We start from the raw sequence: 17,001 nt of genomic DNA on the forward strand, positions 1-17,001 counted from the left end.
TCACTCAGCATCCAGAGTTCTGTCGTACTGAACACTACAGTTTTAACAGCTTTCTTTAATTTTTAGAAGTTACATACAAAAAGCTGAATGAAAGAACGTCGTCAAAGTACGTTTTCAGCAATCACAGTTCTTTTTGTTTCATAATGACACAACTCACAATATGACACCTTATCAAAATACACTGTGTTACATCAGACTTCCACCAGATCCATGTCTGGAGTCATGTAACCGAGGTATTCCTCCTCCTCCTCTCCTCATCCATGTTGTCTTTCTGGTCCTCTGAAAACCTCTGACCTGTTGACTCCAGGCCTGGCTCCGCTCATCATGACTTTGGTTTGTTGTTGTAGTTAAGTGAAATACGATCTGGTGATAACACAGAGTGTTTTATTCTGAAAATTAACCGGATGTTTTCATTTTGTTTTGGTGAAACCTGACTTCCTGTCCCGCTCCATCTGCTCTGTTGAGATTGATGCGTCGTGCTCCGGCATCCGGCAAAACTAGAAGTCTTGAGTATCTGATCCGTTGCGTTCTGACCTGCCAGATCAGAGATGCAGCTGGAACGCAACGGAGCGGATCCAGTGGAAGTTAACACATTGACTAGAATAGAAACCGATCAGATCCGGTGCTGTGACGGACCTGGCATCTCCTGTGTTTTCCTAGATCAAGGTCTGCACTCCTTTTTAAAAACTAATAAGTAATTTTCATCCGTATAATCAAACAGGTGTGAAAGAATCTTTAAAAGCATCCCCTGAACTCACCACGGATACGAACTTATCTCCCGTCCAGCGCTGCATCAGGTCAGCGATGTTGACGAGGACTCCTCCAGGGATGCAGGGAGCAGCCATGTATTCACCTGTACGACTAAGCACCTGGAAGATAAAACATGACACATGTTTAACAATCAAGAACTGTGACTAATGCACACATTGGACTGTAGTCCCATGGGAGATGTAGTTTGTACAGGTTTCATTTGAAGTACCTCCAGTCCTTCAGAGCTCTGGAACAGCAGGGTGATGCTGCCGTAGTCTGAGTGCTCTCCACACCGAAGCTGACCCTCCTTGGCCTCCTCACTCTTCACTGGCGGGTAGTACAGAGAGCGCAGTGTGGTGGCGTTTGTGTCCGCTGGAGGAGAAAACAACATCACTGTTAATGCCCGTCTGTTTTCAACACGACCTGTTTGTGAATGGTTTCTTTACGTGGACTCTTACCTTCCCCCATGTTCCGGTGTGGGGCGAGGAACACCTCTGGGTCCAGGTTCAGACAGTAGGCCATCACCCTGAGCACCCGTAGACTCAGCTCTTTACAGCGCCGGAAGAAAGACGTGTGGATCTCCTCGAACGACTCTTCTTGGTCCGACTCCACCGACGGCCATCTCTACAACACGAGAGAACAGATATAGTAAGAGCCCGAAATAAGATCACTCAAACTTTGTTAGAGCAGAAAATGATAGATGTTGATTAGATATAAAAGTATAAACCAGGCTTAGTTCTCCTTAGGATTCAGGTAGGTTAAAGATATGACTAAAAGGGGAAAAATCACACAGATGCAAGTTTAGCATAATCAAATGTGTGTCTTATCCAAATGGTCTCTGAGGAGTCGAGAGACATGTAAACAGTGACACAACCATCCCCGGTCCCCCCTAATCATACATTGACCACAGCACTGATAAAAACAGGACAGAGCTGGATCGGTCTGAAAACCTCCAGACTGTTTTGTGACTATAGAGGGAACGGAAGTCAGACTCGGACAGGGAGCACTCCACATCTCTTACTATGTCTGGGTGAAGTAAAACGTTGAAAGCCTCCTTTAGATCTCCAGGCCGACGTGGATTCAACCTAGAATGTAAAAAAAAAAAAAAAAGTGAAGAATGAGAACACCACCAGATATAAACCAATGTGACCAGAAGTTATCATTCAATCATTACGCTGCAGCCAAGGTAGCAAATAATACATAATTAAGAAATTTAACACTGGCCGACATTCAGTATTTTTACAGATTTTTCATTTTTGCTGCCGGTGTGTCATTCCCAGTCTTAAAGGTGACATATTACGCTCTTTTTCATCAAAATATTTTGGTCTAAGAGGTCCCCAAAACATGTCTTTAAAGTTTATGCTCAAAAAAACACTTTGAAATCAGATTTTGGTCTGCCTGTAAACCCCTCTTTTTCAGCCCTCCTCAGAACAGGCTGTTTTCTGTGTCTGTGCCTTTAAATGAGAATGAGCTCTCTGACCACGCCCCCTCAGGAAGTGGATGTGGCCTCGGCTCTCCAGCACGTTGATCTAATGTTTACATGTTGGCTGAATATACACGGCTGCTCAGAGATCACGTTACTTCAACCCTCTGAATCTGATCCAGAATCTGATCCTGACGGAGAGGCGCCTGCAGCGGGACCTTTCTGAACCATTGGTCACAGATTTAGTGTTTCTTGTTGTTTTATTTGTCAGTATGTCGACGTGTGTCTTGGTACACAGCTACGACGAACATGTAGCTATGTGGCTATGCTAACTAGCGCTAGCACTTCTCCATGAAAACTAAAAATCATCCACTAGATCTTCAAATCTGCAGACGTGGGGAGTAAAACCGAACTTTGTGTTTATTAAGACAGCCTACAACTAGCATGCCTCCCTCCTAAGCTCCTTGTTAGCACACATTTGTGCAGGGAATGAAAAATGGAGGAGGGGTTGAGTTGTATTTTATACAGTCTATGGGCTGAACAAGCTCCGAGCTCTGACTTCCTGTTACAGACCGGATGGCGTTGTGACGTATGAAAAACACTGAAAACTGAAACGGCTGGTTTCACACACATTTACAGAAAGGTGTAGAAATCAGAACAGGGGCAGAATGGATTCTTTTCATTTTCAGGGGGTTTGTAGACAGGGACACAGATTTCAGGTAGAGAACCATTAAAAAGTCCATTTTGGATGATATGTCACCTTTAATGTTCCGACCACAACCTGATCTGATTGGCTAGCGGAACACGACTGTATCAAGGCATTCAAACAAAGTCTTTTGTTGAAGTTTGTCGTATTTTAGGACTAGGGCTGAACGATTTTGGAAAATAATCTAATTGCGATTATTTTCCTTAATATTGCGATGGCGATTTAGTATACGATTATTTTTTCAAGGTCCTCTTCATGTATTTTACAACAAACACAAGTAATAAATCAATCTGTATTATAATAAACAATATCAGATTTATTCTACACAAACTGTTCTTTCTCATAGGGTAGACTTCTGTTAATATAAAGGCAAATGAAGCATGAATTAATATGAAAGACGGTTTATTTATCTACTTCAATTACAGTTGTAAACTTACTGAATCCTTTGACTTGCAGTCTTGTAAGCGTTCACCACAACTAATTAACAAAATTCTGCCAAACAAGTGTTTTCAGTTTAAAGCATGTTTGGATGTGAACCAGCCGAATGAAGGTGTTGCTCACAGCGGAGACGCTCAGCTGGGAGCTGCGGCTTTTTTCTCCGCTGCCGGACTGATTCTGACCCGGTTGCGCTCCTGACTGACACCTGACCACGTAAACATGCTTATTTTTCTCAATAAGAACCAGTAGACAGAAAACTGGACACTGTGAGTCTGAAATATGATTCTGTTCAGTTGTCCTGTTGCAGTAAATCCACATGTTGTCTGGGTCTTCACTGATTCTGCGTCTGCGGAGATTATTTTTAAGCCTGCTCCACATGTTGATATTCAGCGTGTTGATTACTTTGTACGTCCCAATATGATCGGTTCTTCTGCTGAGGCCATTTTTAACAAAACAACAAATCAAAACTTAGCGTGGCTTAAGTTGTTTTCTTCATCCCCCGCTCACACGTGTCTCGTTCTTCTGAGTTTTTTTGCCGTCGGCAAATCAGCTGAAAGGCGCATTACGGCCACCTACTGCATGCATGTCACCTAAGGCTGTGTTTGTGAACATGAAACTTTTTTTTTTTTTTTTTTTAATCGCAGCCTTTGCGATTTGATAATTGCACTCTATTACATTGCGATGTCGGTTTGAATTCGATTAATCGTTCAGCCCTACTCAGGACTCCGTCTAACCCCTCCCCTCCTCCCTCGGAGCTCCTCCAAAACGACCCCCCCCCCCCCCCCCCCCCCCCCCCCCCATTGATTGTTGCTTAGTTGGTTGGCGTGATCACGGCAGACAGTGACCGGTTATTAAAACTCAACGTGTTCACCAATCGGCTCGTCATCCCTACAGCGTCCGGACGGATGCTACAGTACATATACATTTCTGTAGGACTAACTAAATGTCATTTATTCTTCTGCTTGTCAGAGCCCCCGTGGTGAGAGCTTTTAGACTCTGATCCGGACTACAGTCCTGAGCAAAGCCCCTCATCGGGCCCGAGGTCGAGCGAGAGGGGCAGTAAGTAGAGTCAGGGGAAGCAGAGGCAGGAGACGGGGACTTGGAGGAGTGCACGCTGGGGAAATGTACACGCAGGAGGCGGGCAGAACGGCAGGACAGGATTTGATTTGTTTAAAATTTTGGCACCCAAAAAAGGCTGATTGGTTGGTGTTTTCCCAGGTTTACTCTGGCTGTTGATAGCAGCTTTTCTTCACTCTTTTTTAAAGAACACATTATGTATTGATTACCATCAGGACATAAAGATCATTTTAACCAGTATGACAAAAAGTGGATCTAAATCTGATTACCAACCCCAGCTTTAAGGCAGACACGGCGGAGCTTCGTACGCGCACGCGCAGTTAAATGTCTTGGACATTCTGTCATCGGTGATCTCACCGGTGACAGGTGTTCTCTCCCTCGTGAGTTGAAATTATGCGTTCAAGCAAACGGAGGTCTACTTTAATAAGGTAACTAAACACTGTGGTGTGTTGATGTATTAAAAACACTCTTTATAGAACTCTTCTATTGAAGCTGTAGTAGTTGTGAAGTACCCACCTCTCAGTTTCCAGAGAAACCCAGCCGTGGTTTGGGTTGTGTGAAAAGTTCCCCCTCTTGAACGCGACTTTCTCTTTTTCTGGCTGCAGGAAGAATATCCTGGAGATCTCCATAACACGACATATCTATGAGCCAAAGCAGAAAACACACATGTCTCCTTAAATACCATGTCTGTGTTAAACTCTGCCAGCTCAGGATGCAGTACATGTCGGTTCATGGCTCTCACCTCTTCCTGCGTGATCCCAGTATTAGTCAGAAGAACGAATCCAACTTTAGTAAAAGCTTTTTTTATCGCCCAACTCAAGAGTTTCAGTTTTTTCTTAGAAACATCTTTCTCTTTTAGGCCGTACGCGCTAAAGTCCACCTCAGGAATACTCATGTTTATCCACCGAAACCAAAACATGGAGAGCAGCACTTCCGGGTCCGGGTCCCGCCAGGATGGGAACGACCAATCACCGCTGACGCCCCCGAGCGTCCTGGAGGATAGCGCCACCTGCTGTACCGGAGTAACTTCTACTTAATGAAAACAAATGACTAAATAAAACAAGAAATGTAGGCAATTAATATATATATATAATAGGAACAAATAAATACCCAATAATAATAATGATAATGAGAATAATAATACAATTTTAAAAAGTAAATAAATTAAAACCAAAAATAAATCAACAACTAATGAAAATAATTAATTAATTAAGTAAATAAATTGTTCATATCTTCACTGGAGGATTTACAGTATATTCATAAAAAAAACAGAAATCATTTCAATCAATTCTCCCTTTTTTACTATTTTTAATAGTATTTTATCCGATTTATTTTGAGCCTTAACAACACTAAACACCCACAAACCAACATAAGCAAATCATTCATGTGCAATAACTTTCTATCACGTGCCAAGTCTGATCAAATACCTCTCATCCATACCTGGGTTTGATTTGTGGTGCAGTTCAGGGAAAGTGATAAAACCACTGTGTAGCCTGTTACAACCTATGGTTACAACCTGCACCTTCCACTTACAACACACGTTCAGCCGACCTGATCCTGCTGAAAATCCCCAAAACACATTCAGTCATCGGTCAGTCATCATTTCAGTCTGCTGTGCCCACAGACTGGAACAATTTACAGAAAACTTTAAAACTGGTCCACTACATCTCAAAATCAGCCTTCAGGAACTCTCTCATGGACACTCTTAAACACACCTGCTTTTAATCCTTTTAATCCTGGACTCCTGCTGTCGCTGTTCGTTGTTTGCTCTGCTCTGTCCTGTTATGTTTAACTTGTCTTTATGTTTTTTACCCTTGTGTTTGTTTCATTACTGTTATCCCTGACTCTTTACCCCTCAAAAGGCTGTGCCTTTTTCCAGGTTGTCACTGTAAATAAGAATTTGTTCTTAATGACCTCCCTGGTTAAATAAAGGTTAAATAAAAAAAACAGTCCATATATCATAATTCCCTCAACATGAGTTTGTATAGTTGTTGTAAATCCCTGCCGGGACTTGACTTACCTGTAGATGGACTTTTTGGGGGGTTTAGTTTAAACATTTAGAGCACTGGAAACCGTCCGTTTGTGTCTTTTTTGATAGTCTCAATCATATCCAAGATTTTGATGTGCAGCGTTTGTTTAGTGGGGAATCCGTTGTAATCGCAGCTTACGCTCTTTAAAAATGAACACAATCAAGTCTGTGGGTTTTGGGTGGGATGGCGGGTGGGTCTCCTTTCTTTTCTCTCAGTTAATGTACATTTTAAAGAGATTTGTTGCCACAGCTGATTGATTTGTGACTGTATTGAAAAGATGAAAAGAAAACATTTATGTTTTTTGCGTTACCCTTTTTCCTTGAGCCCCTTTTTTGCAATGTAACCACTTTTAGTGACACGAGGTCATGATGGAGTGGCGCAGATTTCACTGCATGCAGTCTCCTGTAGTCCCTCCAACAAGAGGAGGAAGGAGCTGAGTGAGTCAGATCGTTACAATATGAAGAAAAGCAACAAACCTTCTCAAAAATCAACTTCATTTGTGTACCAACCATTGGAAATGCTGCACATGGTTTTAATAAAGGATAATAAAGTGAATGAGCAGGTTTGTCTCTTTATTAAACACACAATTAGTTACAAAAAATACATTCTGTGATTTTTGAAATTCACATTCAGATTCAGGGATTGTTTTAAAAGTACAATCTTATGAAAATCAGATAAAAACAGTGCAAACATACTGATTTAAAGTTCATATTCATACGTTTGATTAGCTACCTTAGCATAACTGAAGTGGTTTTTCTGGCATCTTTGCCTTGATTGTTCTGAACACCTGAAGAGAGAGTGGAAATGTGTGGAGAGAGTACTGACTATGAGCTTTATCAAAGAATAGAGAGGGTGTCTGCTTCTCATTCCAAAGGAGAGGGGCCTGATACTGAAGACGCCACCTCCCAAACTACTTTTAAAAACTTGAGTTATGCTTCAAGTGGACCTGAGTATTGGGAGCGTAATGTTCCTGAGTGGTTATAGGGGACTATGAGCTCTTTAAGATAGGAAGGTGTCTGACCATTAAGAGCTTAGCAGGTCAGAAGGATTTTAAATTCTAGTTTAGATTCTATGAGGAGCCAGTGTAGAGAGACTAACACATGAGAGATGTGCTCACTCTTCCTAGTGGTAGTAAGAGCTGGCTCAGGCTTGGACCAGCTCTTAGTTATGCTGCTTTAGGCTTAGACTGACACACAGGGATCCAGTCTTTCCCTCTCTCTGCCTATCACTTACTTTAACTCTTCCTGTCCCTTTAAAGTTACTAACCATAGACCTTTCTGGAGTCCCTGAGCTCCCTTGTCTCGTGGGTTTGCTCTGGATCTCTGCCGTAGACGACCTGCTGCTGTGGATGTGCCAGACTCCAGCTGCTACAACTATTAATGTCAGTCTCACCATTAATTTTACTGTTGTTGTTTTTATTTAGTGGTAATTTTTCTCCTTTACTGAATAAGAGACACGTCTGGTCCTGCTGGAGGTTTCTGCCTGTTAAAGGAAGTTTGTCCTTGCCACTGTAACTTGCTAAAAGCATGGCGGAGAGTCGAACCAGCGACCACTGCGATGAAAGCTTCGGACTCAGTATGAGGCAAGTGTTTAAACCGCGAGGCCAACCGGCGCCCCAGCACATAAAAAAGCTTTTAAGGCACTTCTTTAAAAGTCAGCAGGGTGATCAGTCCTTCACTCAAAGTCTGACGACACAATCCACAGTTTGTTTAAAAAATCAAATGATGTGCAGACTTCATTATTGTCCGTAGGAGTTTTTGAAGCGCTCAATAAGGTAGTCGCCTGCCGTCACAGGAGGGTATTTGTCGGAGCCGTCGCAGCAGGTGATCAGAGACTCGTCATCTGGATGGACGAAGAAAGCCATGGACTGACGAGTTCGGGAGTCTCCAGAAGAAGGCAGCAGGACCCGGTGCCGCTGAGGGACAGAAACACAGCAGTGATGAGCTTTAATGTTTCATTCATCCTGTTTCTACTCTAACTTAATTTCCTTATTTTCATATCTTAGGAGGAATTACTTTTATGCATCTACCAGTCAAGGACCAGGAGGCAGACAGCAGACAACCTCTCTACTTTTAAGAGTAGGCTTCAAACTTTCCTTTTTGGTAAAGCTTATAGTTAGAGCTGGATCAGGCTTGGACCAGCTCTTAGTTATGCTGCTATAGGCTTAGACTGACACACTGGGATCCTGTCTTTCCCTCTCTCCTCTCTCTCTCTGCCTGTCCCATTCAAGTTACTAACCATAGTCCTTTCTGGAGTCCCTGAGCTCCCTTGTCCCGTAGGTTCCTCTGAGCCGCCACAGACGTCCTCCTGCTATCGACGTGCTGGACTCCAGCCGCAACAGCTTCCACTACTGGTCTCATCACTATCATCGCTCCCTCTCTCTCTTCATCTCCCTCTATCCCTCTCTCCAACACGGTCTCAGCAGATGTGTGTCTAACATGAGTCTGGTCCTGCTGGAGGTTTCTGCCTGTTAAAGGAAGTTTGTCCTCGCCACTGTAACTTGCTAAATACTGCAAAGTGCTCTGCTCATGGTGGATTAAGGTGGGGTCAGACTGAGTCTTACCCTGTCTTGGTGTTGGGTCTCTGTTCATAATTTGACAGAGTCGTCTAGACCTCCTATGTTTGTAAAAGCGTCTTGAGATAACGTTTGTTGTAATTTGGTGCTTTATAAATAAAGATTGATTGATTGAGCTGACCAAGATCCCCAATGAACATACCTGTCCTTTGACGACAGTGATTCTTATATGTTTCTTTTATTAATTAAGTAAGTCAAATCTATAAAAACATCCTTTAAACTCACCACAGATACGAACTCATCGCTAGTCCAGCGCTGCATCAGATCAGCGATGTTGACAAGGACTCCTCCTGGGATGCAGGGAGCAGCCATGTATTCACCTGAGCGACTAAGCACCTGGAAGATAAAACATGACACGTTTTTTACTCTTTGAGCATTCAGCTGTCTCTGTGAAAGCCTCACCAGATGACATTAAGAACTGCAATTCTCTCAGCAGCTTTAAAGTCCAACTTAAAAAAAATGGAGGTGTCGGTGAGGTTACCTCCAGTCCTTCAGAGCTCTGGAATAGCAGGGTGATGCTGCCGTAGTCTGAATGCTCTCCACACCGCAGCTGACCCTCCTTGGCCTCCTCACTATTCACGGGTGGGTAGTAGAGAGAGCGCAGGGCGGTGCTGTTTTTATCCGCTGGAGGAGAAACAACATCACTGTTAACACCTGTTTGTATCGCTGCCAACATGCAGGCCTGCTCACCGTACCTAAAGTCTCTAAAAGTAGTATGGGAGGTAGAACCTTCAGTTATCAGGCACCTCTCCTTTGGAATCATCCACCAGTCAGGGTCCAGGAGGCAGACACCCTCTTTACTTTTAAGAGTAGGCTTCAAACTTTCCTTTTTGATAAAGCTTATAGTTAGAGCTGGATCAGGCTTGGACCAGGTCTTAGTTATGCTGCTATAAGCTTAGACTGACACACTGGGATCCTGTCTTTCCCGCTCTCTCCTCTCTCTGACTGTCACTTACTTTAACTCTTCCTGTCCCATTAAAGTTACTAACCATAGACCTTTCTGGAGTCCCTGAACTCCCTTGTCTCGTAGGACGTGTCGCTGTGGACGTGCCAGACTCCAGCTGCTACAACTACTACTATCCGTCTCCCCACTATCCTCTCTCTCTCTCTCTTCATCTCCCTCTATCCCTCTCTCCAACACGGTCTCAGCAGATGTGTGTCTAACATGAGTCTGGTCCTGCTGGAGGTTTCTGCCTGTTAAAGGAAGTTTGTCCTTGCCACTGTAACTTGCTAAATGCTGCAAAGTGCTCTGCTCATGGTGGATTAAGATGAGATCAGACTGAGTCCTGTCTGTAAGATGGGACTGGATCTGATCCTGTCTTGATGTTGGGTCTTTGTTAATAATAGAACACAGAGTATGGTCTAGACCTGCTCTGTTTGGACAGACACTTCAGATAAAATATGTTGTGCTATATAAATAATCACCGTCTCATGCAACATCTACGCAGACTGAACCCCTGGAACCAACCAAACTCGCTCTTCTAACTTTCTTGTGCTGCAAGTCTAACAGGTTCACTTTAAGTGGTAAGTCAGTAAAGAAGTGCAAGAAACTGCAGTTCCTTGAGTGTCCACTTGAGGCAGAGAAAGCCAAGGAAATCCAGCATGCCCGTTTTTACAGCAGAATCCTGGTTTCAGTATCAGTATGATCCTCTTACTTTAAAAGACCTGCAGCTTATCAGAGTTTATTCTGAATTAATTAAAGAAAAATATTAGATTTAGAGACGTTTTCAGTCGAGAGGAATCATTGTAAAAAAATCTAGAGTAGAAAAATAAACTTTCTTCCTCTGATGAATAAGAACCTCAAATTGTACTTGAGTAACTGTGACAATATGAGACAGAGAGCCTGAAATCTTCCACACACACACACACACACACACACACAGAGAGAGACTTAACTCAGATAAACGAAGGGTGGAGTCAGTGTTGCCTCATGTCAGCTGATTTTGATTTACTAACATGGCCTGGAGCTTAAACCGAAGAAACACACCCGAAGTCCTCAGTGTGAGAACATTGTTTTTACATTAGTGTTATCCTGAGTGGATTTTTGACATTTTTTTGTTCCTGTGTGTTTGTATTAAAGCAGCTGTGTACATAAATGAGACCTCAGTATTTTTTTTTTGCCAGAGCTGCAAGGATTGAGAGACTTGACATTTAGTAACCTTTTGATCTCATTTTTTAAGAAATAGAAAGTTTCTCTGACTCCATGAGATTACATGTGAATATTTCCTGGTTTCTCTCCTCCTCTGAATATTTCTCAACATCCACCAAGGGCGACACTCACCATTTCTTTGTATTCTCTGACAAAAATCAACAGATCAACTGATCTTTAACTGCTGCTCTAGTTTTCACTTACTTCCTATGTTCCGGTGTGGGCCGACGAACACCTCTGGGTCCAGGTTCAGACCGTGGGCCATCACCCTGAGCACCCGTAGACTCAGCTCTTTACAGCGCAGGAAGAAAGACGAGTGGATGTCCTGGAACGACTCTTTCTGCTTCGACTCCACCGACGGCCATCTCTACAACACGAGAGACAGTTATAGTAACAGTATATTATTATTTTAATCATTGCTTTAAGATTTATTTATCTTATTTATTTCTTAGATTCATCTGATCTTGTCAACACTATCTTATTTTGAACTTTTCTTTCCACTCCTACCTATTTTGTAAATTTTACTGTGTTGATTTTATTTTATTAAAGGTGACATATCATGCAAAATGGACTTTTTAATGGTTCTCTACCTGAAATATGTGTCCCTGTCTACAAACCCCCCGAGAATGAAAAGAATCCATTCTGCCCCTGTTCTGATTTCTCCACCTTTCTGTAAATGTGTGTGAAACGAGCCGTTTCAGACTTCAGTGTTTTTGTTACGTAACAACAATATCCGGTCTGTCACGGAGTCAGAGCTCAGAGCTTGTTCAGCCCATAGACTGTATAAAATACAACTCAACCCCTCCTCTGTTTTTCATTCCCTGCACAAATGTGTGCTAACAAGGAGCTTAGGAGGGAGGCATGCTAGTTGTAGGCTGTCTTAATAAACACAAAGGTCGGTTTTACTCCCCACGTCTGCAGATTTGAAGATCTAGTGGATGATTTTTATTTATCATGGATAAGTGCTAGCGCTCGTTAGCATAGCCACATAGCTACATGTCGTAGCTGTAGCTGTGTACCAAGACACACGTCGACATACTGACAAATAAAACAACAAGAAACACAGAATCTGTGATCAATCCTTCAGAAAGGTCCCGCTGCCTTTCTGGCAAAGGTCGTTTTTACTCCCCACGTCTGCAGATTTGAAGATCTAGTGGATGATTTTTATTTATCATGGATAAGTGCTAGCTCTAATTAGCATAGCCACATAGCTACATGTTCTTAGCTGTAGCTGTAGCTGTGTACCAAGCATAGACTGTAAAAAATATGGACGTAGTATCCGTGACGTCACCCATCTGTTCCTGAGAGCTGTTTTGAAGCAAATCGACGGCGGCAGCCATATTGGTAATGCGGAACTCAACTAGGCAGAGTGTGACGTAGTGTGAGTCTCTAAGCCAATGGCTGTGTGTTCCCGACCGGGATTCACGTCAGTCATGTCCTTATTTGGGCAAAACTCATAATCTTAATATCTTCTTAACCGTCACGTTAGAAAAAAATTCACCCCCCGTACAGTGTATGCCATTAGAGAGATTAGCGTTGTAGGGCCAAGCCGTTTTTTGAACCAGGCTGTAAACATGTTTATTAATGCTGCAAAGATCGTCTTTTTCCCATTCATATCTATGTGGTTTCCGGTGTTTCTGCAGCCAGCCTCAAGCGGATTTTCGATGTATTGCAGTTTATATCACTTCCGCATTGGCTTCATCGTTTGAGACCGGAGTTTGCCGCTTGGTACCAAGACACACGTCGACATACTGACGAATAAAACAACAAGAAACACTAAATCTGTGACCAATGGTTCGGAAAGGTCCTGCTGTAATGGTCGGTTTTACTCCCCACGTCTGCAGATTTGAAGATCTAGTGGATGATTTTTATTTATCATAGATAAGTGCTAGCGCTAGTTAGCATAGCCACATAGCTACATGTTCGTAGCTGTGTACCAAGACACACGTCGACATACTGATAAATAAAACAACAAGAAACACTAAATCTGTGACCAATCCTTCAGAAAGGTCCTGCTACAGGCGCCTCTCCGTCAGGATCAGATTCAGGATCAGATTCAGAGGGTTGAAGTAACGTGATCTCTGAGCAGCCGTGTATATTCAGCCAACATGTAAACATTAGATCAACGTGCTGGACAGCCGAGGCACATCCACTTCCTGAGGGGGCGTGGTCAGAGAGAAAACAGACTGTTCTGATGAGGACTGAAGAAGAGGGTTTTTCAGGCAGACCAAAATCTGATTTCAAAGTGTTTTTTTAGCATAAACTTTAAAGACATGTTTTGGGGACCTCTTAGACCAATATATATTGATGAAAAAAGTGTGATATGTCACCTTTAAGTATTCTATTTATAATCATGCCTTTTTTAACTTGTTTTCTGTCTCTGTGTTATTCTGTGAAGCACTTTGGGCATCATGTTTATATGTACGAAAGGTGCTTTATAAATAAAGTTGAGTTGATTGAGTTGAGTAAGAAATACAAACATGATTTATCTTCTTTATACAAACATTATTTTTTTGTGCTATGAGGTTCTAAAAGTAAGTGTATCACCCACAGAAGATTGCGGTCAGCTCGGCCTCTTTGTTGAGAAAGCAGCCTGAGAGCTGGTCTTGCAGACGGGGGTCAACTCTACCATGTAACCTTTCTGAGTCAGAGGATCCCAGAGGCTCATGTACGGCTGCAGTCTGCATCACTCACCTCACTGAACTCTGCTGTTTTACTCACTTTCTTCACTTTTTTTAGAAGTGAAACTAGAAAAGCTGAATGGAAGTGAATCTTCAAAGTAAGTTTTCAGTTTAGTTTTTACTGCATAATAAAACAACCCAGAGTCCACATGATGAGCTTCTCTTATCACAACACACTGTGCTATCTGCTGAAGGGAGAGACTGAGCTGACATGACAAACTCTAAACACATTCTTCACGTCTTCCTCCTAATATAAGACATGCTCAGACCACTGAGAATTTTAAATCTTTGCATTGGCTTTTAATACCTGTTGAGTGAGACATCCCAACATTTTATTTTGCTTTATTTATTGTGGCTTTTTCTTGTATTGTGTTTTTATTATCTATTCCTTTTTAATTAGTAGTTGTTTTTATTGATTGTGTTTTCAAGCTTGTACAGCACTTTGACCAACTGTGGTTGTTTTACAATGTGCTATATAAATAAAGTTTGACTTGATAAATGTGTCTGCTGGATAAATTGGCTTCATATTTTCTCAAACTGAGATACAAAAATATCCAAATTCACCACATATCAGTGACTCGTGCATCATAGACCTGATGAGATGATGATTTCCCTCCCAAAGAGAACATACTTTAGGTTGGAGTTTGTTAAAATGAGCTAAATTAAAAAAGTAAATTTGACCCTGTCTGCAGGGAGTGATAGTCTAGTTTCTGTTCCTGATCTCTGGACGCTTTCTCAACTAAGAGGTAGAGTTGACCGGGATCCCCTTTGGGTAACACACTCACTATTGACAAGTACCTCATACAGACCTACTTAAAGAAAAACCCTTTAAAGAATTACTCCTTTATGTATTTAGACAATACAGTCCTAGTCAAAAGTTTGAATACACATTCTCATTCTCATTCAATGTTTTTTATTTATTTTTGAATTATTCCCAACATTGTAGATTAATACTGAAGACACCAACACTATGAAATAACACATGTAGAATTATTTAATTAACAGAAAGGTGTTAACAAAGTGGTTAGTACACAATGGATAGCCCTATTTGACTACTGTTGTAATCCATATTATGGCAAAACCAGATTATTTCACAGTTTTGATGCCTTCAGTGTTAATTTAAAATGTTGAAAATAATTAAAATAAATAAAAAACATTGAATGAGAAGGTGTGTGCAAACTTTTGACTGACATTGTGTAGATTTTCATACTGTCCTAAACCTTTGTATTAATAAATCAGAACTTTCTTAGATTGCATCCTTGTTCTAATGAACATGTTGGTTAGTGTTTAGTCAATGTGTTGAAAAATAAATGTTGAATAAGATTGCATCCATGGGGACAGGATTGTCTGCTTCAGGTGAAATAAAAATATACAAACTTAATCAACTGGAGTAAAATAATCATAATAATAATCATAATTGAAAAATAAAAAATACATACAAAAAAATTATATAATAATATACTAATAATTCTAAATAAATAAATAATAAAAGGTCAAATTAAAATAAACAATTATAAATTAATTCCTTCCACTGAAAGGGATTTAACTGCATTTGTATATGTGAATTAACTTAAAGTAGGATTTTATGCAAACTTAAAATGATATGGGATTTTATACATGTCACTTTATCTCAATCTACCAATAAAAAGCTAATTTTTTTTTTTACAAGTTTAGAAGTTATATAAGAGTCTCTTCTAGTTGTACTTTGACCAAAAGGCGGATAAACCAGGGCAAAGCTGGACCAGCCTTGTGATCTGTTACATAAAACAACAATAAACTAAAGTTAGACTTTAACACAGAGTCATATAAACATCTTACTATGTCTGACTGAAGTAAAGCCACGTTGAATGCCTCCTTTAGGTCTCCGGGTCGACGTGGATTCAACCTAAGAAGAGGGAGAGCACAATTCAGATTGTAAACAAAGCAGTCGGTGTGCCGGTGAAAAGTGTTACCCTGAATGAGTCACAAGTTGCAGCATTCACAGCCTGAAAGTCCCTCTTTTAATATGTTGTATGATATCATCATTATCATGTAGGAATGTAATCATCAGACATGTCTTCAGTGGGAACCAAAGGGTTAGGATCAAGAATGTCAACAACAGCAACCTCACACGCGCTCGGTTAAAACTCGCCAGTAAACACGGTAACATTTTAAACCGTAACACATTTGTTCTGATACAGTCTATGTACTTACCTCTCAGTTTCCAGAGATACCCAGCCGTGGTTGGAGCTTTGTGAGAAGTTCCCTCTGCTGAAAGGTAGTTTAAGTTTCTCTGACTGCTTGAAGAACTTCCTGGATATGTCCATAACACAGTCTACCTACACAAACCAGAAGAACACACATCTTTAAACACTGCCTGATCAAAAATATAAGTACAAGTCGCTTTAATTCTTTACCTCTTCATGTGTGATGCCAGTATTGGTTAATACAACGAAGCCAACTTCTGTAAAAGCTCTTTTTAAATCCTTAGTTAAGTTTTTCAGCTGGCTGTTAGAAACCTTCTTCTGATCCAGCCTGTAGGGGCTGAAGTCCACCACAGGGATCCCCATCACAGACGGGTACACACTCAGAGTTCTATGAAAGAACCTGTGTGTAGAGCCTAAGGAGAACACTGAATCAGAAAAGGACCTGATCATTACTGTTATTGTCGTTGTTACAGCGCCAAGCTTCTTCTTCTTCTTCTACTACTATTACTTCATCTCAAAGGCGCAGTACCGCCACCTACTGGAGAGGAGGGGGAGACAGGAGATATGGCAGGGAAAAGATTAAAATAAATGAATAGATAAATACAAATAAATGAATAAATAAATAATACAAATACATAAATATTGCTAATTAAAACTAGAATAAACAATTATAGATTAATTCCTTCACAAAGAGCTTTCGTTTTCAGTGTTTTGTTCACTATGACAGTGTTTCCAGATATGACCTAACATGATGTAATGCATGGGTAACATTTGTGTTCATTACACTGTGTACCTAACCAATCAATCAATCAAGCTTTATTTATATAGCACCTTTCATACAAATAAAATGCAACCCAAAGTGCTTTACAGCGATTGAAAACAAGAAAGAAGCAGAAATGAAACAATGCTAAGACATTTTAGTGGAAGATAATAATAATGATAATAATAAAACTAATAAAAATACAAATTAAAAATAAGAACAACAT

At 41.1% G+C, this 17,001-nt stretch overlaps 2 protein-coding genes across 2 annotated transcripts; both read right to left on the minus strand.

The window, feature by feature from the left end:
- On the minus strand, window positions 1-6,106 carry LOC117814065 (2-oxoglutarate-dependent dioxygenase htyE-like). The gene is made up of 9 exons (XM_034685175.1): window positions 5,835-6,106; window positions 5,137-5,406; window positions 4,911-5,035; window positions 1,772-1,835; window positions 1,209-1,374; window positions 980-1,122; window positions 759-869; window positions 323-363; window positions 1-34 (listed from the first exon to the last, which is right to left on the minus strand). The coding sequence occupies exons 2-9, from the start codon at window positions 5,311-5,313 to the stop codon at window positions 1-3; spliced, it is 861 nt and encodes a 286-aa protein (XP_034541066.1). The 5' UTR covers window positions 5,314-5,406; window positions 5,835-6,106.
- An 869-nt stretch (window positions 6,107-6,975) lies between these two features.
- LOC117814808 (2-oxoglutarate-dependent dioxygenase htyE-like) lies at window positions 6,976-16,489 on the minus strand. Its single transcript, XM_034686326.1, has 7 exons — window positions 16,226-16,489; window positions 16,023-16,147; window positions 15,648-15,714; window positions 11,353-11,515; window positions 9,481-9,623; window positions 9,225-9,335; window positions 6,976-8,339 (listed from the first exon to the last, which is right to left on the minus strand). Exons 1-7 carry the CDS (start codon window positions 16,463-16,465, stop codon window positions 8,163-8,165), a joined length of 1,026 nt encoding a protein of 341 aa, XP_034542217.1. The 5' UTR covers window positions 16,466-16,489; the 3' UTR covers window positions 6,976-8,162.
- Window positions 16,490-17,001: the final 512 nt, after the last annotated feature.

This window comes from Notolabrus celidotus, chromosome 6 (genome assembly GCF_009762535.1).
Source record: "Notolabrus celidotus isolate fNotCel1 chromosome 6, fNotCel1.pri, whole genome shotgun sequence".
In the NCBI taxonomy this organism is placed as follows: domain Eukaryota; kingdom Metazoa; phylum Chordata; class Actinopteri; order Labriformes; family Labridae; genus Notolabrus; species Notolabrus celidotus.

Coding starts and splice junctions, on each gene's coding strand:
- LOC117814065 (XM_034685175.1), bottom strand. CDS start 5,313: ATGTTTTGGTTTCGGTGGATAAACATGAGTATTCCTGAGGTGGACTTT. Junction 1,123..1,208: donor ACACCGGAACATGGGGGAAG/GTAAGAGTCCAC, acceptor TTTCTCCTCCAG/CGGACACAAACGCCACCACA. Junction 35..322: donor ACAACAAACCAAAGTCATGA/TGAGCGGAGCCA, acceptor TTAAAACTGTAG/TGTTCAGTACGACAGAACTC.
- LOC117814808 (XM_034686326.1), bottom strand. CDS start 16,465: ATGATCAGGTCCTTTTCTGATTCAGTGTTCTCCTTAGGCTCTACACAC. Junction 15,715..16,022: donor GTATCTCTGGAAACTGAGAG/GTAAGTACATAG, acceptor CCCTCTTCTTAG/GTTGAATCCACGTCGACCCG. Junction 11,516..15,647: donor CTTTACTTCAGTCAGACATA/GTAAGATGTTTA, acceptor CTCGTGTTGTAG/AGATGGCCGTCGGTGGAGTC.